At 41.9% G+C, this 27,116-nt stretch overlaps 1 protein-coding gene across 1 annotated transcript in view; it reads right to left on the bottom strand.

Annotated features, from left to right (window-relative positions):
- Positions 1 to 7,070: 7,070 nt before the first annotated feature.
- The window catches only part of LOC134207373 (uncharacterized), a 52,392-nt gene continuing 32,346 nt past the window's right edge, over positions 7,071 to 27,116 (bottom strand). The window contains exon 3 of the mRNA XM_062683098.1: positions 7,071 to 7,190. Coding sequence (XP_062539082.1) covers positions 7,071 to 7,190 — 120 coding nt within the window. The remainder of the gene's footprint in view (positions 7,191 to 27,116) is intronic.

Below are 27,116 nucleotides of genomic sequence, written 5' to 3' on the forward strand. Positions count from 1 at the left end.
TAAAAGTTTCCTGCCAAAAACTGAAAAGCTTCTCACCAGAAGTTGAAAAGCTTTTGCCAGAAGTTGAAAAGTTTCCTGCTAGAAGCCGAAAGGCTTCCTTTTGAGAAGCTGAAAAGCGTCCTTCCAGAAGCTGGAAAGCGTCCTCCCAGAAACTGAAAAGCTTCCGGACAGAAGCTGAAAAGCTTCCTACCAGAAGCTGAAAAGCTTCCTCCCAGAAACAGAAATGCTTCCTGCCAGAAGCTTAAAAGTTTCCTGCCAGAAACTGAAAAGCTTTCTGCCACAAGCTGAAAGGCTTGCTGCTAGATTCTGAAAAGCGTAGAATCTTCCTGCCAGAAGCTAAAAAGGTTCCAGTTAGTAGCTAAAAAGCTTCCAGGCGAAAACTGAAAAGCTTCCTTCCAGGAGCTGAAAATCTTCTTTCCAGAAGCTCAAAAGCTTCCTACCAGAAGCTGAAAAGTTTCTTGTCAGAAGATGAAAAGTCTCCTGCCAGAAGCTAAAATGCTTTCTGTCAGAAGCTGAAAAGCTTCCAGTAAGATGTTGGATAGATTCTTGCCATAGGTTGAGATTCTTCCTACAAGAAGCCGAAAAGCTTCCTGCCAAAAGCTAAAAAGCTTCCTTCTGTCAGAAACTCAAAGGCTTTCTGCCAGAAGCTATAAAGGTTCCAGCCAATAGCTCAAAGGTTCGCTGAAAATCTTCCTATCAGAAGATGGAAAGCTTTCTGCCAGAAATTGAGAAGTTGCCTATCAGAAACTTGAAAGCTTCCTGCCAGAAGTTGTCAAGCTTCCTGCCAGAAGCTGAAAACCTTCTGTCAAAGCTTAAAAGCTTCCTGTCAGAAGCTGAAAAGCTTCCTGTCAGAAGCTGAAGAGCTTCCTGCCAAAAGCTGAAAAACTTCTTTCCAAAAGCCGAAAAGCTTCCTGCCAGATGCTGGAAAGCTTCTTGTCAGACGCTGAAAAGCTTTCTGCCTGCTGCAGAAAACCTTTCTGCAAGTGCCTGAAAAGCTTCCTACCACAAGCCTGAAAGTGTTCTGCGTGAAGCTGAAAAATGTTCGACAAGAAACTAAAAAGTTTGCTGTTAAAAGCTGGAATGCTGAAGCTGTCAATCTTCCCACTAGATATTTCGTCACTTTTACTTTCAGCCAGATGGTTTGTTTGGCGAAGTGGCTTTTTGACCAAACAACATTCGATCGAATGGCCTTGAGTCAAATGACAATCGGCAGATCGACCTTTATCACTCGAAAATAGTCAGAATCTATCTTATTTAATCCCCGGCAGTGAATCATGTCTGCTCCGACAAAAAGTTACCTGGCGACGTTATCCCTTAGAAACCGATTTCTTCAGCGCTGGATGCGACCAATGCCAAACATCAAATTTATTATTAGCGCCCAGCAACAGAAATTCGGGAATGGAAGTGGGATTTGGTCGGCCACATCTTACGTAGAATGGAAACGAAATTTTAGAAGGAGGAGTCGAGAATGTTTCGCACTGGAAAATATTCCAAACCGGATCAAGAATCGAACTTGTCATCTCCGGATTGTTAATTATACGCCTTTGATTGCCTGGCTTACTTAAGAGACCTGATAACATGAAATGATTGAGTTTTAGAACTTTTGGCTGGTACATTATCAAGCTTTCATTCAACAATGACTTTTAGCTTATTTTTATGTGAGAGAAGCAATTAAGCAACGAGAAGCAACACTGAAAGCGCTTGAGATCACTGATCCCTCCTGAACATACGTTTTTTAAATCATGACACTCAGACCTGCAAAGCGATTTCAAATAGTAGCTTCGAAATAGCTCATCATTCGATCAAGTCTTTATAAGTCTTGCCTGTGCAATTTGTTTTTCATATTTTAAATTTGTGCTTCTGTTTTGCCTCAAACATAATTAGAATACATCACAATCACAATTTGATGCAATCAGAGGATTTCTCCAATGTTCCAGAATTTCTAATCTCTTTCTCAGCCCTGAAACTAAAACAGATATAAATGATACTTCCCGACCTCCATTCATCTTCCCTTGACTGTACCGGAAAATACTATCTCCCAGATTACGTCATCGATTCTGATCCCTCCTGGCAATCAACGGTATGCAAATCCACCACGTACCGAACGTCACAGACTGATGACTTCCGACAGCGAACTGTCAGCGGAGCGATTCTGAAAAGTGTAACGAATCGTCGTCCTCCACATCAAGCCCGTCCACGCAGTCCGTGCCCAGATAATTAATGAATTTGTCGACGCACATCGGGCTTCTCGCAGATCTCCGGCCTGCGGGTTCCGCCACTCATTAACCAACGCACGGTGCTCGCGTACGCAGCCATTAATAATCGGAACGCCCCCGACTGCACTTAGTGCCAACCAAAAGATATCTACCCCACGCAGGAGGTACACCGTTACCGGAAATGAGCCAAAGATGCCACGTGGCAGGCTCGGTTCTGGAGAACGCGGTTCGCATCATCGTCCAGGCGGAAAACAAAAGAATCCGCCCGCCTCAGCCGATGCGCTCTTCGCGAAGGGCTTGACAGAAAACACTGCAATGGATGTTAATGAGCGTCGAAGATCTGCGGTAATAAATCTCGATGATGGTCATTAATCAATCATTTTCGGTTGCGCGCCGTAAGGATGCTCTCATTCGACGTGGAAGTAAATACATCGGATCACTTGGGAAGCGATTTCCATTATCATGGGCGACGAGACTAGCTGACTTCAATTGAAATCGTGTCTTCTTTTGTCGAGATTACAACGAGCGAGGAGTGGATTTTCAACGAAGTCACTTCACCGAGCATGATTGATGACCGATTTGCATATCAAATACCATTTTTTGGAATCCTGACTCTTCAGTGGAGTAACCCTTTGCACCAGTTGCACCGAAATCAATAAGCTTTGTTCGGTTTTGCTTTGCACAATGGACGTGGGATCCGTGTTCTTCCCACATGCCACTTAATCACGTCATGCACGATGCTGTTGCTGCTGGTACGACTGGTTGTCTACCTTGCAGGCGCGAGCCTGTCGACCGAGCCATCAATTTGCATACGTTTCCCATCGCTCAGTCAACTCGATCCATCCATCAGCGCGGCACCTTCCCCTCGATCAACCGCTTGATGTAACACGATAATGCCACAATATTGATGCTATCGCGTTGCACACTCTTGCTCTCTTCCACGGTCGAACAATGGAACCGAATAGCGAAGGAAAAATGTCGCGAGATCGAAATTACAATATCAAATCGAAACTGGTGACAAGTTTATCAATCCTTTTTGTCGGCGGGAGCGAGGATGACAATGGCAGCCCATTGTTAGGCGTACGCTGCGGCCGTGCGCCAAACAATGGAAATCCGACTCACCCCTTCCCCCGCGGGACCGCGAACGCTTCTTTTTCTGCTGGTTATTAAAATTCAATCGTCCCGTCAATCGGCGAACAAAGTTGAGAATTTATTACAAATTAAAGAGTCATTAATACGAGGCCCGTTTTTGAGGGACGCGATTGCGATGGGCGATGGCAAGATACGCCCGAGAAAGACGAGTCCCAACACGCGACTCCATTAGGAAGCGCTAAAAGGCACTCCTGGGAGCGGGCGAGTGATTTGTCCTTCGGATCGTTGTTGTTGTCACGATGCGGGCTCCTCACCTTACCCCACTGCACTACTCCGGTGCTGCGGTACATGTGTGGGAACCGAATCAAGCGAAATTAACTTTGAATTCCGGAGAGTGCAGCGTGTAGCGCATTTTCCATTTTCGCTCGACAATGGCAATCCTTCTTTATTTCGCATAAATCCTTCGGTTCATCCTTTCCACCCGAAGATAGGTCCCATGACTGGTGGCGCGACTGTTTGCTATTATGGCCAAGATAAATTTCGTTTTGTTGTGGAGCTGCAGAAGCTTTCCGGGGTGCAATGATAATACGGCTTAAATGCTTTTTATCATCATTGTCAGGAGCGAGTTTGGAACGGAGCTCGGTTTGGAAGATTTATCCTGGCTCCAGCGTGGACTTATGGGGTGTAACGGAAGCTTTTCTCCAAATTGAAATATATCACAGTGAAATGGATGCAATGCCATGAACTGGAACGCATTCATTCTGGGAACTATGAAAAAGTTTTCAGAAGCGTTTCATTTGATAGAACTCCAACTTTTTAGAAGATTATTGCGTTTTAGGTATCAAGAGGTGAATGTATATTTGCAGATGTAAATATATATCTTTATTACTTTTCAAATCCAAGCCATTTTGTGACCTTTTGTTTTGTGTGTGTTGTCAAATTAACGCCTGGGACTAACTGTTGTGACCTTGCAGTCTTCGTGCTCCATTACATGGGAATGACTAAAAATGATTGCTTATATTGTAAAAGTACCTATCGGGTTTCTGACCTTGCCGTATTGCCACATTTAGTTATTTATCATCAGACTAAGGCCGGAGTGGCCTGTGCTGCACATAAAAGACTTCTCCATTCAGCTCGGTCCATGGCTGCACTTCGCCAACCACGCAGTCTGCGGAGGTCATTCACCACCGTGTTTAAACAGCTCTCCTGATAGTTGGTCAACGCCAGGGGTTTTGTTGTTTTTCAGCCGGCCGATCTCCTCCTGGATTTCCTGGAGATTCGGAGCCGGAAGTCGCATGTCCTGCGCGCGTGCTCCTAGGTTCATTACCATACCGCCACCGTTGTCTGCCATATCGCCATTCAGGTGCTCTTCGTACTGCTGCCGCCACCTTTGGATCACCTCACGCTCGTTCGTAAGAAGGTTCCCGTTTATGTCCTTACACATATCGGGCTGCGGCACGTGGCCCTTACGTGAACGGTTCAACTTCTCATAGAACTTTCGTGCGTTATTAGCGCGGTACAGTTCCTCCGTCTCTTCACGGTCTCGATCTTCCTGCTGGCGCTTTATCCTCCGGAAAATCGAGTTTTGTCTGTTCCGCGCCCGTTTGTATCGTGCCTCGTTCGCTCTCGTGCGGTGTTGCAGCAATCTCGCCCATGCTGCATTCTTCTCCTCAACTAACTGCTCACATTCGCCGTCATACCAGTCGTTTCTCTGATCCGGAGCCACCGTGCCTAGTGCAGCGGCTGCGGTGCTTCCAATGGCGGATCGAATATCTCTCCAGCCATCTTCAAGAGATGCTGCGCCTAGCTGCTCTTCCGTTGGGAGTGCCACTTACAGCTGCTGCGCGTATTCTTGGGCTAGTCTACAGTCTTGTAACCGCTCAATGTTAAGCCGCGGCGGACGACTCCGACACGTGTTGATCACCGTCGAGAGTTTTGAGCGCAGACATACTGCGACGAGGTAGTGGTCGGATTCAATATTCGCACTGCGGTAAGTGCGTACGTTCGTGATGTCAGAGAAGAATTTACCGTCGATTAGAACGTGGTCGATTTGGTTTTCCGTTACTTGATTAGGTGATTTCCATGTGGCCTTGTGGATATTCTTGCGGGGGAAGAAAGTGCTTCGGACTACCATTCCGCGGGAGGCTGCAAAGTTTATGCATCGTTGGCCGTTGTCGTTCGATACGGTATGCAGACTATCTGGTCCGATGACCGGTCTATACATTTCCTCCCTTCCTACCTGAGCGTCCATGTCACCGATGACGATTTTGACGTCCCGCAGTGGGCATCCATCGTATATCTGCTCCAACTGCGCATAGAACGCTTCGTTCTCGTCGTCGGATCTCCCTTCGTGTGGGCAGTGCACGTTGATGATGCTATAGTTGAAGAAACGGCCTTTAATCCTCAGCTTGCACATCCTTGCGTTGATTGGCTGCCACCCAATCACGCGTTGGCGCATCTTTCCCAGCACTATGAAGCCGGTTCCCAGCTCGTTGGTGGTCCCACAGCTTTGGTAGAAGGTAGCCGCTCGATGCCCGCTTTTCCACACTTTCTGTCCTGTCCAGCAGATTTCCTGCAGCGCTACGACATCGAAGTTGCGGGGATGTAATTCATCGTAGATTATCCTGTCACAACCTGCGAAGCCTAGCGACTTGCAGTTCCATGTTCCAAGCTTCCAATCGTGATCCTTTATTCGTCGCCTAGGTCGTTGCCGATTGTATCGAGTCGTATTATCTTCTATGTCGTTCGTAATAGTTGTTTTTAAAGGCGGCTTATTGGGCCTGCGCAAACCTCCTGTCTCGTCGGAGGGCCGTCGTGTCAGGGCTGTTTAGCGTCCCACCTAACACCAGGACTTGGGCTTGAGCGCTTTGAGCGGCACACGGTCGCTTTGGCGGAGCCTACTTGCGGATACATGCAGCTTTTTATAGAGGTTTAACAGGGCCCACTGTCAAACCCCACCACATCCTAGGCAGGCGCCACAACTTGCAGATGGCCACATTTAGTACATCACTCGATCCATCGTCTCATTGATCAACCGTATCAGTTTATTCGGAAATCCGTGTTCGTGTATTAGTTGCCATAGCTGGTCCCGATCGATTGTATCATATGCGGCTTTGAAGTCGATAAATAGATGATGTGTGGGCACGTTGTATTCGCGGCATTTCTGCAATACCTGACGTATGGCGAACAACTGGCCTGTGGTAGAGCATTCAACCATAAATCCCGCCTGGTACTGCCCAACGACCTCTCTTGCAATTGGTATTAGTCGACGGCATAAACATTGGGAGATTAAGTTTGTTGTGAAACGAGCTCCCCGTTTCGAAAAGGGGATTAGTCGGTCCGGCTAGTCAACTGCAAATGCCACAAAATAAGATTTAGTGTGCAAAATTTTTGTTTTACCGCTTTATACCCTATATTCTGCTTGCTCCCTGCTCTTCTAATAATCTGACATGCTTCTTTCTTTTCTTTATTTTCACATCTTAACATTACACTCACATCCGCTGCATCTGTCGCTTCCTCCGTCCTGCCGCATACCTGTTATCAGTCAGACCTGGTGTTCACCGAAGGTGACTTGGGAACCCCTGCCTCTATCAAGGGCTCAGCAAGCCGCGGGTGCCTCGTCTGTTAGGGTATTCTGTCCGCCGGTGAAACCATAGATTGACCTCGCCACAGATGCTGGGAGCTGACCTACAGCGATCCGTGCGCACCCCCTTCTTGATTGAGCTGGTTTACTCTACTTGAACGACTTTTGCCTCCTTTTCCTCACACAGTGTAGTCCTTACTCGAATTCTTCGGATCAGACCCTCGGTAGTCCTTCACCACAATCGTCGTCACTCTTTGCTCCTCGTTCTGAAGGCCATGGCTCTTGTCCATCGTTCTCAGCTGCAGAAAATTACAAAAGAAAGAACCCTGAGGCGAATTTCTGGTTAGAACGAGTGCGGCTCATACTGCGCGTTCATTTGTACTTCCTCGGAAGGCTTTTCTGTTGCTCAAATGTGGACCGCGTTCCGAAAGAGTGATGGCGTGCGGGATCCTGCATTAAATGCACTATCAAAACCCTTTCTGACCATCAAGACAAGTTTCTTACCCGTCAGTTTGCTCCCCCAATCGTTCGAGCTTGTGGTAATCGACACTCGTACTGGGTGTCTGGCCCCCGGATTCTCGAATCTCGATGCTTGTACCTAACCTGGTTGCTCTAGAACTCAATTGGCCACGCTAACGAAGCTTCTTATATGCACACCATTTTTTTTCCTGTTGGGTATTTTAATCACTGCGACCATTTGTTAGATCTATTGTGATATATGCCCCATTTGATCTAGCTTTGTCAAGTTTACGCATCATTACTATTTAGAGCAATTGCATAACCTTGACTACCAGCGTTATCCCAATGCGGTATTATGGTTTTGATGAATCGTACTACCAAATTGGGACTTGTTCTCCAAACTTCAGAGGGTTCTATCAGCCCCTGTTGAAGAACTGTAACCTTTTTCTAAAATTGCCGGACAATGGCATAACAGATGTTCCGAGTCTTCCACATGTATACCAAGAAGCGACATACATCGTCTTGAAGTTTTCCTAGCAGCAGTTTGGTGTGATGAAACGTTTAGACTGCCTCGAAATCAAGGTGTTCTTCCAAATGTCCTCTATTTTTGAATGTTCTTAAGATTTGAGTTCCATTCTAAGAGAACACGCAGATACACCACAAAAGGTTCTGGACCTATGAATTGTCGAGATGACCCAAGTCTTGCCATCATATCAGCTTGTTCAATGCCTCCAATGCCACAATGACCAGGAACCCAATATAGGTTCACTTTGTTACGACTACCCAAGGTTTGAAGTGACTGAACACATTCCCAAACGAGTTTAGATGTGCATTAGGGTGGTTCAAAAACACTTTTCATTTTTTAGATGGGCCGCTCTCTTATTCCATTCTATTTTATGATGCTCTGGGCAAAATTTCAGCCAAATCGGTCAACGCTTGGTCAGCGCTAAACTCATTAGAAGTGTATATGGAAAAATGTATAGAGAAACATCCGAAAACAGTGATTTGCAGTTGGACGGCACAATTTACGATCAAGAACCATGATACTCATTCAGTTCTTGTAAAATAAAATACAGAATGTTACCCTGAAAACCGCGAGAAGATTAGAGTTTATTACGCAAAGATATTAGCATTTTACTGGAGTGTTGTAGGGGTGAATTTATTTCTTTTCAAAGGTAAAAGAAACGAAATTTGCTCAAACCCCACTGCAGAGAAATGCTAATAACTTTGCCGGACAAACTCGAATCTTCTCGCGGTTTTCTGCATAACATTCTGTATTAAATTCTCCAAGATCCGAATGAGTATCATAGTTCTTCATCGTAAGCTGTGTAGTCCAGCTGCAATTTACGATTTTGGATGTTTCTGCATACATTTTTCCATATAAACTTCCAACGAGTTTAGCACCGCCCAAACGTTGACCGATTTTGCTGAAATTTGGTCCAGAGCATCAGGGCATCAAATAGAACCGAATAAGAGGGCGGCCCATCAAAAAAATTGAACGAAGTTTTTCCCATACTAATTTGAGCCACCCTAATGTGCATCTTGCTGATTTCAGAGCATTCAATGCTGCTTGACTATCAGACATTATGCAAATATTTGAATGCCTGTAATTTCGACGTATGCATAAATTAGAGCATTCAAGAATAGCCTGAACTTCAGCTTGGAAGACAGTTGGCCACTTTCCCATGGGAATCGAAATATTCGTCCCTGGGCCAGTCACGCCTGCTCCAACTTGATTGTTCAGCTTTGAACCATCGGTGTAAAACACAATCGATCCTGAACGAAGATTTGGTCCACCATTTGTCCATGTGCTTCGCTCAAGATTAATTACATCAAAACATCGATAAAAGTTGTATCTTCTTCTCATCCAATCATCGTTGTTTGTGATCAGTGAGTTGATACTTATTTTGTTTAGAATACTAAGATGTCCTGTTAGGTCACCTTCAAAGAGGTTTGAATCTCTTTTGATCTTCAAAGCACTCTTCTCTGCTTCTAATTGAATAAATTGATCCAATGGTAGCACGTGGAGCAAAGCGTCTAGTGCTGTGTTCGGCGTGCTTCTCATCGCACCAGTTATTGAAAGAGTAGCTAATCTTTGAAGTTTTCCCAACTTCTTCTGTACCACCATTTCTTTTGTTTTTGGCCACCATACTAATGCGGTATATGATATTCTGGGTTTCACAATCGCCGTATAAATCCATTGAATCATTTTTGGCTTTAGTCCCCATTTTTACCGAACGTCGCCTTACTTATCCATAAAGCATTTGTAGCTTTGCTTAATGCTTCTTCAAGATGTAAGTTCCAATTCAGCTTACTGTCAAGTCGAACGTCAAGATGCTTGACTGAGTTTGGAAGTTTCAAATCTGCTCCTTTCAATTTTAATGTAGGTAAAGAATAATGTCCTCTCCTTGTAAACGCCACTAGTGTGGCCTTTGAAGGGTTTATGTTTAATTCTTCATTTTCACACCATAATGTGATGAAATTTAAGGCAATTTGCATTCTATTAGAAATAGCACAGTCATATTTTCCTCTCACCAATATAACTATATCATCTGCGAAGCCAATTATCTCGAAGCCTCGAGCCTCCAGTTGTTTGAGAAGATCGTAAACGATTAAAGACCACAATAGAGGTGATAGTACGCCTCCTTGAGGGCACCCTTTTACTGCTCTCACACTAATTGATGAGCTTCCAAGGTTTGCCGATATTTCTCGTTTTGATAACATCTCGCCAATCCAGTCAACAATGCATACATCGAAACCTCGTTTCAACATAGCATTCTTCATTGAACTGTGAGATGTGTTATCGAATGCTCCTTCAATGTCGAGGAACGCTGCAAGTGAAATTTCTTTTGCTGCAAAAGATCTTTCCAACTTTGTAACTAACTTGTGAAGCGCTGTTACTGAAGATTTACCCTCCTGATATGCTAACTGATTTTTGCTCAGAGGAGTATTCGTTAAATAAGATGATTTTATGTGCTCATCTATTAGTTTTTGCATTATGAATAGGAGGATCGTAGTAGTCAGTGACATCGGTCGGTTCAGTTTTCGAATAGCACTGTAATTTTCTTCAAAAATGTTCAAATATTTGGACTGCATGAAAAGAAGCGAAACGGCGATTGGAAGGAATACTTTTCAACTGAAGCATTGAATTGGCGACGGGGGCTATTCTTAAAGATTGAAAGCTCAAATATTGAACCTGACTGACGACTGACAAGCTTCAAACGGAAATTTTACGGTTCAAACGGATCCTATAGCGTTGGCCATCCAACAAGCAGCGAACAGGGAACAAGTGCTGTGGTCTCTATATATCAGCCGTGATTTCCAGTAATATGGGATCAACTTGGATATCCGAAGCTTTCTACAAGTACAATAGTGGACACATTTGGTTAAGTACAATTTTTATTAATTTTATTTCTTCCTATTGTCTACCCTTTCTTTTCTCTAGCTTTCCTTTGGTCTAACCTTTCACGCATTGATAAATCAAATTTAAAACCCTGGTTTTACGGAAAACACAGTGATTGCTAATAATAAATTTGACATTGTAGTAAGCGTCCATTAGAACTCGTGATTGCCGTATTGAGCTCAGAGCTTGCGGATAAGTCATATGATTCATTTAAATCACTCTTTGAACACAATCAACCTACCGTCTATAAAAATATAATGGTGTATGAATATATTAGGGGTATTCATGTAGGGTGGTATTTTTAACAAGGTGTATTTGCTAAGTGTTTACCACTGCGTTCATGTGAATGCTCCACGCAGTGAACTCTGTATATTGATGTGTGTAAATGCACAAAATTATCTGTTATACATTTTCTTATGTCAAAGTATAGCGAAAAGAGAAAATAATTGCATATTGTTCAAACGGTTTGGGACGATTTGCTGCAGCTTATTTGAGAATGAAAGATGGAAATTTTTGAAATACTTCTAGATGCAAGACACGTGAATAAAGCAAGTCGCTTGAATTAAACGCAAATTGAACGTGTAAGCACCTTTATTCAATTCACTTGAACGAAAAGAAAGTTGAATATATCCAACTTTTGGCAAGTCAATTGAATTCAACTGAGTTGTTTAATTCACTTGCCCTGTCAAAACGCAGCATACACCCAATATTTTTTTACACCGTTGGTATTCTTCAATTTCCCAGTTAAACGGATTTTTTACAGGTTTTTAAGTACCACCTGAATTTTCTTTGATTTTTTGTGAATTCTTTCATAAGGGCTAACTCATAGTTTCATGAACGCTAAAGGTCTTAATCGACCAAAAACCACCCGTGTAAATAAGAATGAGAAAAGGAGCCTCGCTTAAATGTCATGTACAACCCAAACCGGTACGCACATAGGAACTTGCCGAACCTCGATTATTAAGAGCAAGATTCCACGTTTGTTATTTATTTTCTGAAAAATATCATATCAATCCCCTTGAACATGGTATTCTAAATCGGTGTAAACGAATACACATCAAAATCGAAGCGTATCGGCATACAGTCGCGTAAGTCTGATTTCCTTTGAAAGAAATACCAGCTCGTAAATATTTGGCTAAATATACCACGTATACAAGAAATACACTGAATACCAAGCGCTACGTGAATACCCCTATTATATTATATTATATTTTTTTATTCCATCAATCATACAGTGAACCCTCACCTCATTGTGTTCTCTCTACACACTCATTGTGTTCTCTCACTCGCTGCCATGGCTGCTCTTTGCTTTCTTTTACTTGCTCGATGATTTCTTCAGTATGGAGTAATTGGGCATTGCACGGATTTTCTCTATCTCCTTCTCACCTGAAGAAAATTAGAAAACAACAGGACCACTACCTGTCAAATTTGACAGGAGCTGGCCCTGTTGTTTTCTAATTCCCTTCAGGTGTGAAAGAGATAGGAGATGTGATGACGTCACCCTGCAATGGAGTATAGAGAATTCAGACTATGAGCTGTGTGATGTGGTACAAAGTAGTGCTGTCCAGTCAGGGCTTGAAGTGGCTCAGGTTTCTCCCTGTCCTGCTCATGCCCATTTGTTGACAAAAAGAACAAGCAGGACAGGAACAACTTTGAACTGCTTCGAGATGCTCATTGGACAGCACTAGTGTTTAAATGTGAAAATTTATATAGGGGAGACCGGGGCTGGTTGGCCGAGTTTTGCTTTTGAAGTGTCTGTACTCATTCTGGCATGACTTTTCGAAGAACGGTTTTCGCTGGCATAAACATACATGTCCTGAGCACATTAACTCCACCGAAATCAGTATAGATGTCGCCCTGTGTTCAAAAGTCTTATCACAAAAGTCACTCAGCCAACCAGTCCCGGTATCCCTACTATACTCCCAGTGAAGATTAGATATGTAATGTATATTAGGCAATATGGCGGTGAAAGAGTATTCACTGCATTTAGTATTTCCAGTTGACCCGTAATAGTGAATTTTCTCCACTAACATCAATTTATTCATCATATTCTACAAAATTTCAACATTAATTTCCATCTCTTTTAATTAATATTTTACTCTTTATCACCAATAAATTTGTTTAATTTATTATACAGTAATATGAATCAGTTCATGCCTTGAAAAAGCAAAATACGTTAACAGAACCCGAAAAGGCTTACAAATTTGTTGACAGGTACTAAGAAATTATTCATAATAAGCCACAGACGGTGAAAGTAATTTCATGAAATTCATTGTTATTTGCGGTATTATTTACAAAATCAAAAGAATGACTAAAATTTTCAAAATTTTAGGGGTGACAAAATCCGGTCGAAAACGCGATGAAATCGGAACGTGATAAAATCGGTTCGAAAACGTAATGAAATCAGGGATAGACAAAATCGGGGAGTGACAAAATCGGGTCAGGCCTGTCAAGCTTTATGCTAATTTTTTTCCCGATAAATTTCAAACGGTTATTTGATGGCTCCAGCGCCGTAGCGTGTGGTTGGCCGGGTTGGCCCCCGCCAAGGGCGCCTGGCCTTAGAGGGGCGCCAAAATCCAGAATTCCGCTATAGAAAATGATTAAAAATTATTCAAAAATTCACTGGTTCAAAGTGATTCAAATTTAACCTTTTATTACGATTCTCTCGGGGACTCCATAATATAATCAATCATTTGACGTATTTCCGGAAGGCCCTGTTCCGTCAATAACTGATACAAGTTGTTACCGAATGGTATCACTTTGTGTATGGTGTTGGAATGCAAGGAAATAATTTGTCAAGTTAGTGTTTAATTGTAATTTTAGAACAGGCAAAGTGGGTGGCAAATGAATACGGTTATCAAAATTATGTGCTCCAGTTTTCGATGAAGAAAGGAATAAAGTGATCAGTCGATGTACGAGATACTAAGAACCTACAGCCAACTCGCATCTTTGAAGTTTATTCCATTCCTTCTGAATCTCGGAATTTGATGATAAGTGGTAAATCAGCCCAAATAGTCAGTCCGATAGTTTGACGTTCGGGAAGTGGGAATCCAGCTACGTGCGTGTGTGGTGATTGCGCCTTTTCGACGCCTCTCACCAACTGTAGGTGTTATTAACACGAGAACGCCATCTTGCAAATCGGCGTCCTGTTGCTGGTAGTTTTCCGCGTGCCTAAGTGCACCTCCGGAGCGAGGAATTACGCATGGCTGGCCAACGTTTGGTTATTGGTTTCCGGGGTTGACAACTGTTGGCCCTAGTTCTGCGAGACGACTTCCGTTGACCAAAGCTATCCGGTCGGCAGACGACTTCCAGTGAGCGGTGCGTAGTGAAGAAGCCGATCGTCCCCGAGTTTGGCAAGACCTGCAAAGTGAGAATCACTGATGTTGCTAACATTCTGCCCAGAAGTGCCGGGACTCGTATTTCTGAAGGTACTTTCTCGCCCGGACCGACGGACGGTACCACACCACGAACGCCATTTTGTCATACGGAGTCCTGATAACGACAGCTATTGTTCGTCCCAGCTTTTCTCACGTATCGTGCCAACTAACGTCGTGTTATTCGGCTTCGTCAACGGATGAAAATTCCGGAATTTACCTCGGCCATAAGATCATCGAGAAGCAACACCTCGTGGACGCCGCCGGGTCATTCGACGACCATCTGACCAACGACCATCAAGCTACACGTCGCGCCAGTACCTAACGCCATCTGCGATAGTGCCACTGCTAACTGACCAAGCCATTGCCACTGTATCTCATTGCCGCCCATACCGCTGAATAAGCCAAAAAGGTAAAGTGTTAAGAATAAAGTCATTGGGACCTGGGAGAAAGGAGGCATTTTGCGCCCACCCCGGAAGCTGCCGTTGGTCAGACCAGCAGCTTGGGGTCTAGGCTAGTCCCTTACTGGGAACTCCCGGGGTCATAACATTTCAATGTATCAGAACGTTGGCATGCTCCCCTAATTTGGGAATGTCTTTTTCATTATTTACTTGATGGAAAAGAAAGTGGAAGGAAAAGGAAGGAACAGGAAATGCAAATGGAAAGGAGCATGAAACAAGCTTCTGGGGAAGGAGCCCCAGATAAGGACTTCAATAAGCCAAAGGCGAAGCGTAAATCAAATACATATAGTTTTTGTTCGCAACTTAAAAATTCAAACCGTTATTTGATAATAGATGTACGGAAGTACTTTGTGTGAATTTGAGATAAATTCGCTCATTTTATGCCGACAACTATGCGATCGCATTTGATCCAGTGTAATCTTTATAAACTGGTAATGCTTTTAGCGGGAAAGAGTATTCGAAATGATGGTATGCTGAATATGAGAATATGCATCGAGGGATTTCAGTAACGATGGCTAAATCAGATTAGGGAAAGGGGGGAGATCAGTAACCGACTTTCTTTAAAGTAGAAATTTATTGGTTCATCCAAAACAAACAGTGCCACCAAACTACCGTCAGACCCACTTCAAAAACTCATATACCTTGATCTGAATAGTGCCCGTTGGTTATTCTGGCCATCAATCAACCCACTCCGGAATTGTTTTGTTCTTGATACGACTTGAACCAATCGTTATTTTCACAATCAACCAATTCACTCCAAAGTTGAAGTTCATTGAATGATCAGTAGTTTTTGCAAACCAAGCCACTCCAAAATTGAATTTTTCGTCATTGAAAGGGCTAATAGTCATCCACTTCATATATATATGTGACTTTATTCGATAGCAATCAAAATCGAATAGCAAGCGAAAATTGAGAGCTATTTTATTTTCGTAATTAAATCCTTTTTATTTTGTCGTGAATCCACACACTTCTGGATCTTTTTTTTTACTTGCACTAGTTTCAGTACTGGTAGTTTTCGTGACTGTCATGAGAAAGCGAAAACAGTTGCATTTTCATTTTCAAGAGACCAAATGAAAATCTAGCCGTCTCCCGGTCACCTGTCACATTACAAGCAGTCATGATGGGAATGTTGCTTTGTTTTGAAATCTTAATTTCTAAATAGTTTTAATAGATCTGTGCAAATAACGATGACTAATCGATAAAATGATTGTATTGTTTTTGATTTTCGAGTTAGAAGTAACATTATTGAAGGAGAAACAGCTTGTTTACACTAGTTTGGTTCGCTTTCATGAAATAAAAATCCTTAGAAATTTGGCAAAATTCTTTTGATTTTTTATGTTTTCTATGAAAACGGGAGAGAATAAAGTGTAAATATCGCGTGACCTCTCTCAATGAAAATGAAAATCTCAGTATTGATTAGTTTATTAAATCTTTCAGAAAATCGTTAAACTTTAGCGGATTTCTAGAATTGTTCTGGTCTTTTAATAACCCTTACTTTCTACCTATTGGAACATATGCAGTAGACCTCTTCATGTTTTCAAAAAGTATCGAAAATTCAACCGATCAGCCCAGAATCACAATTCTTATGCTAAAATAAGCCTCCTGTCAAATTTTCAGCTAATTCGGATAAAATTTCGTGGTGGCTCAAGTCAATTTAGTGTTTTGAGCTATTTTCAATTTTGTAAAAAATCTAACAAGAGATATAAACGTCGAAAACTATCGCAACAACCTCTATACGGAAGCTTTTGGTGTGCTCTACAAGTCTTGTGAACATTGCTATTCGTTCCGTTCACGTTTTGTCCATGTAAAAGTGATTTTCAAGCTTTTAAGTGCATAAAAATCTGTGTCCTCCAAAAGTCGTTGTTCTACAAAATTCTTGAATTTATGACAAATGATTGCTAATTTATTATATTATTATTTCTCTTTTTTTCCTGAAAATTTGAGTAATATAATTGTCGATGTGCGATTTACCGTTAAATTCTTAAAAATCAGAAGCTGAACATTTGTCATAAATTTGCACGCTGAGATTTCGAACATCTGAGTAAGGGGCGCCTAATAAAGGTTTCGCCAAGGGCGCTGGAAGTCCACGCTACGGCTCTGGATGGCTCATATGTCCGGCACTGGGGGATCTCCTTATAATTTGGCGTGCTCACAGAAACAGTAATGAAAAGGTTAACAATGCAATTCTGAACGGATCTGCCTGCCCTAGTTTTAATTTGTTTAAACTATCATTTATTTGGAAGACTCATTTGTCGTAAAGCGTTACGGAGACGGAGTCATGTTTTTGAATACAGTTTTCCATGATTCTTACACACTAATGTTAGTTTTGGGGAACCGAGAGACTAGCGGTTTGGTCGAAGTTAGGGAATACAATTATACAATACGTGAGGGAAGGGAATTTAAAGTGCCTAATTAATTTCAATGCTGATGTTCACACAGTTGAAATCCTTGGCAATGTTTCACATCTGTCAATAATAAACAAACAAACAAAAAAACATCTGTAACGAGACAAACATTTTTTGGGAGACATCAACGAGAGGAAGACATACACACTTCATAGTTTTTCTTACTCGAGCTCGGCAAAATCGGGCACCGCTGTACTTCAGTTCAGTGGTTTATTGCTGATTTTTGGTAAAATATTTACCGTATCTCAGTAACTGAAACGTCACTTTTACTGAAATCTCGACAAAAATCATGTTTGCTGAAAACCGGCGGTGCCCACCTCGGGAAAATAAACAAAAACCCAAATTAAGCCACCTAGCGGTGACGATGCCTTTCTCGATTAAATCAACATATACTGAAGGTGGTAACTTCGTTTTTTTCCAATTCCTATCTACCAAAAATATTGGCAATTTTGTTTTTCTGTAAAATAAGCATAATACATTATGTTATAATCAAGTTATGACGATCGTGATTATAACAAAATTATTTCAAGTATTGTTATTTGTAACACATATTGATATACACCCAGGTTTTTTTTACACGGTTTGGTTTTAGTCGTTTAAGATCTTCAGCGTCAATGAAACAAATAGTTAACCCAACGAAAAATTCACAAAAAATCAAAGAAAATTCAAGGGGTATTTAAAAAGCTGTGAAAATTCAAGTTAACCGAGAAATTAATGAATTCCAACCGCGTAAAAAAAACCTGGGTGTAATTGTTATGACTAACTGGTCGGGTTGGTATATGTATAACATCATGGGTCTCCAAGACTTCTATAAAAGGTTCAATTTCGGAGTGAAATGTACACGAACATTTTCAAAATTAAGCCAATAATTCTCAAGGCCGACTTAAATATTACGTTAAATACATTTAAGATTATTCAACCAACGACACCCCCACCCCCCTTATCCAAGGCAACGATTCCATTTTTGAACGATTCCTAAATATAAATAGAAGACTAACAAAACCGCATACATAATATAATATGGAAATGAGGAGATGTATAAAACGAAAACTATATTCAAATTTGCCCTTGAAATCACCCAAACTTCACCATTACTCCACACCACCCAAACCAAACAGCATGTTGAAGCATCAATGAAACCCATCTTTTCCCCTTCCAATGTACGACAAAAACAAACGCAAACACCATCATGGCCACGAGCGTATGAACCAGCAGTTAATCGTGTCGTTATCGAGTGCAATTTCTGTTGCCAACGATTAAACTTACTACTGTGTTGGTGCGAATGCTCCGATAAAAGTATATAATGGCAATAATCAACCAAGGAGCTAGACCAGTAAGTCTAGCTCATTGATAATCAACATCGAGTCCGCTCTCAACTTTAAAGCGCGTGCGTTGTTCGTCGATTAGTTTTCGTGTTCAACACGTTCCACATTGCAAGCTTTGAAAAGCTTTGCTCGTTGCGTTAGCGTTATCGATATTGCCGTAGCGAGGATTCTAACCCATCAAGCGAACGTAATTTATATTTTAGCAGCTACCATTGCTCAATGCTCTTAGTCCCGTTTATATAGGAAAAATGGAAAACTGCCTAAACCATTTTCATTGTCAGCTGCGAACGCATTGATTAATCTTGATGAATTTAAATGGCATGTAATTGGAAGAGTGGCTCTGCGGAATGCAACTTGTTGCGATAAAATTAGAGTTTCCATCCAGGACATCCCGGGACAAAAATCCAGGATTGAGGAAAATTCAGGATTTCCTGATTCCCAGGATATTATTTTGAAATCCTGAAAATCCTGGGATACCTGGGACAAAAATAATGTTTCATTTCCGGTTCGCAAACAGTGTAATTTTTCTAACAAAAGTTATTTGTTTTGAACGCGAAACCCAACTTAGGTGATAAACTCATATCATATTTTTATACCCCCCATCTGACATGATTTTTTTTTTTCAAGCTTGTTTATTTGGTAGGCTCAGGTATGTATACGGAGCTAAGGTTCTTTGTGATGCACAATCGATATCATCTTATTATTAAATTAGTAAGAGAGGAACAGACATGACAATATCGGAGATAGTTAATAGAACACCTTCACAAAAAAAATTAGATTCCCCTTTACCACTCAATGGAAGGTCACTGACTGATACATTTTCCAGCAGCTACAGCTCTCTTTTAATTAAACGACAAGTATTTCCAGTAGAAGATCAGCTAGATCTATTTGGCGCCTGCTTCCTACCCATCTCCCGTCTACATCGAGGTTGTAAACACCAGCTGATTTTCGCCTTGCTAATCACCTCGCGCCGCTCAACATTGATTCAGTCTTCCTAAGCTTCTTGCCTCCAGAACAATTATTGATCCAATTCATGTCCTTGCAATCGACGCGTCGTTCGTACAACAAACTTTCCAGCACAGGCGCAGTACAAGTGATCCGACCCCGATGCTCTGCCTAATTTGTTTGGTTCTTGCTGCTGACCAGCTCCTGACCAAAGCTTCGCTTGTACTCCTACTGACCAACTAGCAAGCTACCGAAAGTTCGAACCTCCCACTAATTTATGTACGGCGCTACCCCTTTCGCAGCCAATGCATGATCCCACGTTGCCACAAGACTTATGTGCCCGTTCTATGGATCCCTGACTGCGATTACGTTTCTGTAGATAATCCATCGACACAATACGGTTTTAAAAAAATATCTTCTTTTTACTTCCACTAATTTGCAAACAAATTAGTGGAAGTAAAAGGAAGATCATTTTTTTAAAAACCGTGTAACATTTTCCCCTAAGACGCTCGCAAATAATTATTAACATCGACACTATTTTTAAAATCCGAAATCCTCCTGGACCATAATCTGTTCCTGGGTTGTTAATCGATAAATTATCGTTGTTAATTTAACGCCAACTTCGATAACGATAACGGTTGTACGATGATGTTTCGTTGACGATAAAGTGAGCGTTTATTTAACGTTATCGTTATCGAGTACTCGTTGTTTTATCGATAATTATCAAGTGTACACTATAACTAAAAATACAAATATTTTCAATTTGTTATTACAAAACCTATTTCAAGCATTGCATTACTTTCAAATATTCGAAATCGCGTTAAAATCGTGGATTTAATTGAAATTCGAGAATATCACCGAATTTACCAATCATTAAATTTCTTACAGAGTCTTAGATTTCCATAGTAAATAATCTGAGAATATTTTTAGTGTCTTAACTGTTTAATTAAGTATGATTAACAAAACGTCTATTTTGAAGACATCTCATTGCATTGTCAAATATCACTAAACAATTAACAGAACACCTCACTTTTCTTGATTCCGTAGAGTGTCAGGCATTAATTCTAGAGTGTATCGCTTCGATCAAAATCAACTCTAGTCAACAGGTTGCACTCAATTTGTCAAGTTCTCGGAAATTCTCTCTCTTTTTCGAAAGAATCGTTATTTTGTCTTTATTAGGGAGACTTTCAGCCCAAGGCTGGCTCGTCTCCGAAAGAATCGATTCAAATTAGAATTGAGTTCCAATTTGAACTCTGTATTATCAGTCATTTCTAAAATATGAACTTTACCCCTGAACATTGAATAAAATCGTTTTTTAATCAAAAAAAAGTTTTCTAAGGAAACATCGAAAATCGCGGGATCCAGGATTTCCAGGATATACGAACAATTTCATCCCGAATCCCAGGACAACGGAAATGGCTGGAAATGGAAACTCTAGATAAAATCATTTAAGTCTGAGTACATGAAAATCGTGTTAGTTTTTGAGGTTGAAAAGTGACCATACAGACACACAAACATACACACTGAAACGATTTGACCCTGGAGAAATTGCTCGGTCCCAGAAGGGAACCCGCCTAAGCTCCAAGCAGCTGGTCTTGAGCCAACGGCCGCTTCCGGGGTGGGCACCAAAGGCCTTCTTCTGTCTCCCGGGTCCCAGGGCGGTCTTAAGTAGGGGAGAGTTTCGGATGTGGCGGTCCTAAATTGTGTACGAAAAGAAAATAGACTTACTTTGGTTTATTATCAGCAATAGGCGGGCGGCGTAGCAGGATTGTCTCTAATCTCCTTGGAAATGGTGGCCGTCTGGGTCGATAGCGAAATGTAGCGTAGCAGCCCGGAGGGCCGCGGAAGATGAACTGCGGGTGATAGATGGATGGGGCGTGTCGGTTGGCCGCGTTAGGCGGCCAGTAGTAGCGTGGCAGACTTCTCCTGCACGGAGCCGACGGGGCGCAGACGAAAGCGACGGTAGCCGCTGGGCGGTCTTGTTCACGGAGCCGACGGGGCACCTGGCCCAAGACGAAAGTGATGATAGCAGCAAAGATGACCGCGTTAGGCTGCTGGCAGCAGCTGGATTGGCCCTTCCTACACGGAGGCGATGGTAGCTGCAACAGGGGCCGCGTTATGCGGCTGACGGTAGCTTGATTGGCCTCTCGTACACGGGGCGGAGTGGTGCCTGGTCGAAATCGGCGGTAGCAGCAAAGACGGCCGCGTTATGCGGCTGGCGGAAGCTTGGTTGGCCTTTCCTACACGGAGGCAACGTGGCGCTGATTAGAAAGCGACGGTAGCAGCAAAGATGGCCGCGTTAGCCGGCTGGTGGTAACAGGGGGCCTCTCCTACATGGAGGCTTCAGAACGTATTGGCCCAAATCGAATGGGCGTCGGGGCCGAAGGCGCACTTGACAACAGTAGTGCAATCCCTTGGCTAGGATGGGATGGGATGGCCACTCGATACTACTGATCCTATCGTTGTTCGAATAACTCCCGAGGCACGATCCAGGTGGCAATAAAGGCTTCGAAGTTCTAGGGCCACGTTTTAGGTGCGCACAATTCGCAGTAAAATATTACTGCGAAGAAAATTCACCACCTGCGGGGTTGCCGGGTATTCACACACTGACCCCTCGACACTGTTAAGAAAACCCTCCAACACTTCCATCCACTCAGGCACTCATATTTTTGCTCCTCTTCTACGTTCCTGTGCATCTGCCAGGTAAGCTGTATTTACACCAGCCCCCATCAAACGCGTTCGAAGCGTTAAATATCCAGCCGCCCGCAATATTCAAAACGAACGTTATCTCGCTTAACAAAATAATTTGCCCTACGATACCACATCATTTTTAATAACTATGTAACCGTACGGTTACAACACACACATACATACACACACAGACATCATCTCGATTCATCAAACTGAGTCGAATGGTATAAGAAACTTTACTATCAGATGTTCCTGTAAAAAGTTCGTTTTCAGAGTGAAATGATAGCCTTTCGGTACAACTTTGTTGTACGAGAAAGGCAAAAATGCTGAGATATCGGCGAAAAAAATTAAGTGTGTACGAATGGGGTTTAACGGTAGACAGGAGCAAGACATTCTTAAGGGATTACGACACCAAACTATAAACTAGGGCTTGTTTTAAAGATGCTTAGTTTTGAATTTGAAAATTGGTTTCTTTATTACATAGTCGCCCCTTCACAGTAAGCTTTTCATATCCTCGCGTTGAAGCAACAACGATGGCGTAGACGTTTTAGTCCACATTCCAATGAACAATCGCTCCATTTGAGTGATTGTTTGTTTATCCTCACGATAGCGGGCTTGGTAGTCATACGGCTACTGCTTCTGCCTCATACGCAGGAGGTCGTGGGTTCAATCCCAGGTCCGTTCCATTCTCCTACTTTATATCTTTCTCTTTATTTCTCATGTTCTAGCAATCGCTAGAACTGGAAATGGACTTCCATACCGTTTCCATTACTATTCCTATACCTTCAACTTGAGTATTCTAACAGTAATCTGCTAGAATTGGAAATGAACTATAGAGCTCGTTTCCTACATCCAATTAGAAATTCCATCAGTTACCTTCTCCTATCTATCACATTGGCAGCTCGTTAACCAAGACGGACCTCTGTCTCTCCAACCTAACCCAGAAATTCCAACAAATTCCGCATGAACTCGTGGCAAGTGCAGAGGTATATTCGGCTTGCAGTGGGCGAGTGATTGCATCATCATTTCCTCCTCCTTCCTACATTGACTTGCATTCTGACGTGGCAGGCGCCAGTATGACCTAACAAATGAGATCACCAGTACTTGTACATTGAAGATGTGAGCTAGTCCCAAGCAAACATCTGTTGGTTCCCTGTGCAAGAACAGCTGATCTGGTCATAATGGAGTAGCAACTACGAGCAGTCAATTAAGCTCAAGCTTAAGCTAAGCTAAGCTAAGCTCTGAGCTTGTTTGTTTATCCTCACGATGGATGAACAATTCAGCACAGAGTGCTTAAAAGATCGTGTTCAAGTGCGCGTCGGTTCGATTCAAGTTACGCGTTTCTCGGTATGCAAAAATTACCAAGCTTACATTGTGCGAGAATTTACTCTTAATTGCGGGACAATCCAGATAACAAATGAAAGTTGATACAGTTCTTGAGTGTGCGTCGGTTCGGTCGTAGAAGCGCGATCCTCAGTATGCAGAAGCCACCGGGCCTGCATTGTATTAGTTTTTTCTTTGTCGCGATACCATGAAGGTGATAGAAATTTAAAAATAGTGTTCACTTAAAAAGTAGAACGGTCTCGAGGCCACAGATTTTTGTTCTGCTTTGTGCGGTAAGTTATTCAAATAATTAAGTACGCGATCGGACGTGTTTGTTTAAAACAGAACGGTCTCTAGATCACGGAATTTTTGTTCTACTTAGTGCGGTCAGTAATTGAACTAATTAGTGTGCGATAGTCAAACTACACGTTATACACAGCATGCCGTTTACCAAGACGAACCCCGCTACAAGCCCTACCCTATATTTTCCAACATCCCAGTGATTTCTCGTGGAAGTGCAGATGACTCGTCGGCTTCCATCAAAGCGAGTATCACGTCAACATTTTCCTCACGGGAAAAAATCCGGAACCAAAAAGTGCCAGAATGAGTCATGATTTCAAGAAAAATGTGTGTTTTTATGTTATGAAAATACACCATGAAAAAAGGTCATGAAATCATGACTCATTTTGCTGTAACGCAAGCTTGGCGTTACGTTTTCGATATTTTATGACGAAATGTGGCAAACTGAGTCATGATATCATGAAGTGTGGACTCCCGGACCATGACCTGAATTCATGAAAACAGAATCATAATTCATGAATCTGGAATCTGTCATTTATGGTTCTGATGAATTTGACGAAAAGTGGAAATTTGAGTCATGATATCATGACGCGTACACACTGAAACCATGAACTAAGGTCATGATCGCAGATACATAATTCGTGTATCCGGCATCCGTCATTTATGATTCCAGAGTGTCAGTTCAAATTTCAAAATAAAAATCATTAGTTGAAATGGCATAACAGAGAAGTACGGATTTTTTTCAAGCATTTCTGATGGCAAACACTGGCTCATTAGGCGGTTTTCTAGCAGCGACTCCATCGTCTGATTCAGTTTTAATTAAAAATTGAGTGCATTTGAGACCACAGAGATTATGATGAGGTAAGGAATAAATCAATCCTCCAGCCACAAAGTGAAGCAGGAAAATATTGGGGAAAATAATAGATATTTTAGTTACAAGATAAAGATTGTCGCTATCATCGCTGTCCGGAACATCTTTTGCTGGCGAGGATACGGCGCTAAATGTCAGTGAAGGGAACATCCATACGATTTGACAGTTTCGTGCCCAACATGTTCCGGACAGCAGCACAAAGGGAACCGAAACGACAATCTTTATCTTGTAACTAAAACATCTTTTGGGAAAATATTCAATGGATATATTTACCTATTGCCATTTTTCCTCAAGCTGGTAGAGATCTTGCGTTTAGCATCGGCCGGATGATCATCACGGACGTAACACAAAACAAATTAGAACACGAAGATCATCGTTTGCAGAAGGTGAACAGCTTCCTGGGTACGTACAGCGTAGTGTCGTAGTTCTGCGTTGGATTGTGGAACAGCGTGTCCCAATCGCACAGGCTGCGCACACCGTAGGAATTGATCCGCAGCTGCCAGATTGGATGAGGATGAGTTTTCCAGAAGACTCCAACCACAGTATAGTTATACGCACTTTTGTACTGTTTTCTGCACACTATCCCCGATGAAAACCGCGGATATTATAAAATTATAACATCTGCAAGGGACGCCTTGACAGAAATGCAATGAAAAAAAAAAAACAATTTGACAAGGTTGCGTAACGCTGATTTAGAATATTTTGACATATTTTCATGACTCTAGGTCATGATTCCATGACTCTGAGTCATGTTTTCACGACTCAGCATCAGTTTTCATGACTCAACTTCATGATTTCATGACTCAGAGTCATGAAAACATGGCTCAATTTCATTAAATTTTATTCATGAAAATACCACTAGCATTTTGATAACGCTTCTAATGCTAATCGCCGTTTGGGTCATTATATCATGAATTGTAGTCATGATATCATGAACCAACCAGTTTTATGAAATCATGACTTTTTAGTCATGAATTCGGCTACGGATTTTTACCCGTGTACCCATTCCTTAATTGACCTGCATTCGGACACGGCCGGCGCTGGTATTGCTTTATATTGGGTCACCAGTTTTTACACATTGAGGATGATATTAGTCCCAAACATCATCTGTTGGTTCTCTGTGTAATTACAGCTGGCCTGGCAATAACGGAGTAGCAACCGTGGGCGGTCAATCATGCTCATGCTCATGGTCATCTATTAGTTTTTTCATTATTTTTAGTATAATGGACGATAAGCTAATTGGTCTGAAGGATTTTGGGGATGATTTATCCTTCTTATTAGCTTTTGGGATAAATGTGACACGCACTCCCCACCATGCAGTCGGAATATAGCCTAATATTATGCTCGATTGGAACATCTTAGTCAGAACGGGTGTTAAGATTGCTTTTCTCTTCTGTAGTAGTACAGGAAAAATTCCATCTCTACCTGGAGATTTGAAGGGTTCAAGTGAATCAATCGCCCATTCAACTTTCTGTTCAGTGAATATTTCATTGGCCAGAATGCCAGCATTGCTCCGGGTGCAATTCATCCCAGTGACTTTACTCGTTTGTTGAATATCTCGTCTGGCTTCATTAACACCAGTTTGCGTAACAGATTCTGCATGTGAATTGATGATAGAACACGGGAAGTGTGTTTGCATCATTACTTCTAATGTTTCATAAGTTGTCTTGGTAAAAGACCCGTCATCTTTTAATAGTCCCAAGACCATTTGTGTGATCTTTAGCAAGGACTTTCTGCAATCAAGCAGCTACTGGAGTACTTTCAATGTTTTCTCAAGCCTCCAATTTATCCTTTTAGATCTTCGAATTTCTCTATTGTAAGCAGTGAGGATTCTTTGTATTGTTCCCACTGTTGTGTACGCTTAGCCCGGTTAAAGAGTTTCCGGGTTTTTTCCGCATCTTTTGTTAACTTGAACTTGAAAAGCTTTCAGTATCAAGCAAGAAAGTTGCTTAGAACTTTTTCAAGTCCATGACTAGTATTTAATGAGGTGCTTAAGTTTTCGCCTCACTAGCCAAGTTTGAGATATAATATTCCCAGTTAGTTTTCCTGAGATCTCTTTTGGTTTCTATGAGTTGATTTTCAGCCTCATATTCAAATAATGTGTGCATGTGATCAGATAGAGATATTTCTTCTGATACATGCCAATTTTTGATTTTTTCCGAAAGTGTATGACTACACAAGGTTAAATCAAAAACTTCTTGCCTGATGGCATTTGAAAAAGTCGGTTTGTTCCCCCTGTTACATATATCTACATCATTTTTTGCAATATAGTCGAACAGGTTTTCACCTCTTTTGTTGATATCCGAACTAGCCCAAATAGTGTGATGAGTGTTTGCGTCACAACCGATAATGAAAGCTTTATTTTGCTTCCTGCAATGTGAAATAAAAGCAGCTACTTCTGGTGGAGGCACATCGTCAGCATCTCCCGGAAAGTATGCTGAAGCGACAAATATTTCCGTTTTTCCACGAATTATCGGTACCTCCATCATAACCGCAACAATATCTCGTTCAATAAACTTTGTAATTGGAAACACTTTTGTTCTTCCATTCACCAAAATTGCAGCCCTGGGAGGTTGCTGTCCTGTTTTATAAAATATTTTAGAAGTATTTGTAGGAATTCCTAATATCCTACTATTGTTCGTCCATGGTTCCTGACTGAACGCGATAT

Source organism: Armigeres subalbatus, chromosome 1 (genome assembly GCF_024139115.2).
Source record: "Armigeres subalbatus isolate Guangzhou_Male chromosome 1, GZ_Asu_2, whole genome shotgun sequence".
In the NCBI taxonomy this organism is placed as follows: Eukaryota; Metazoa; Arthropoda; class Insecta; order Diptera; family Culicidae; genus Armigeres; species Armigeres subalbatus.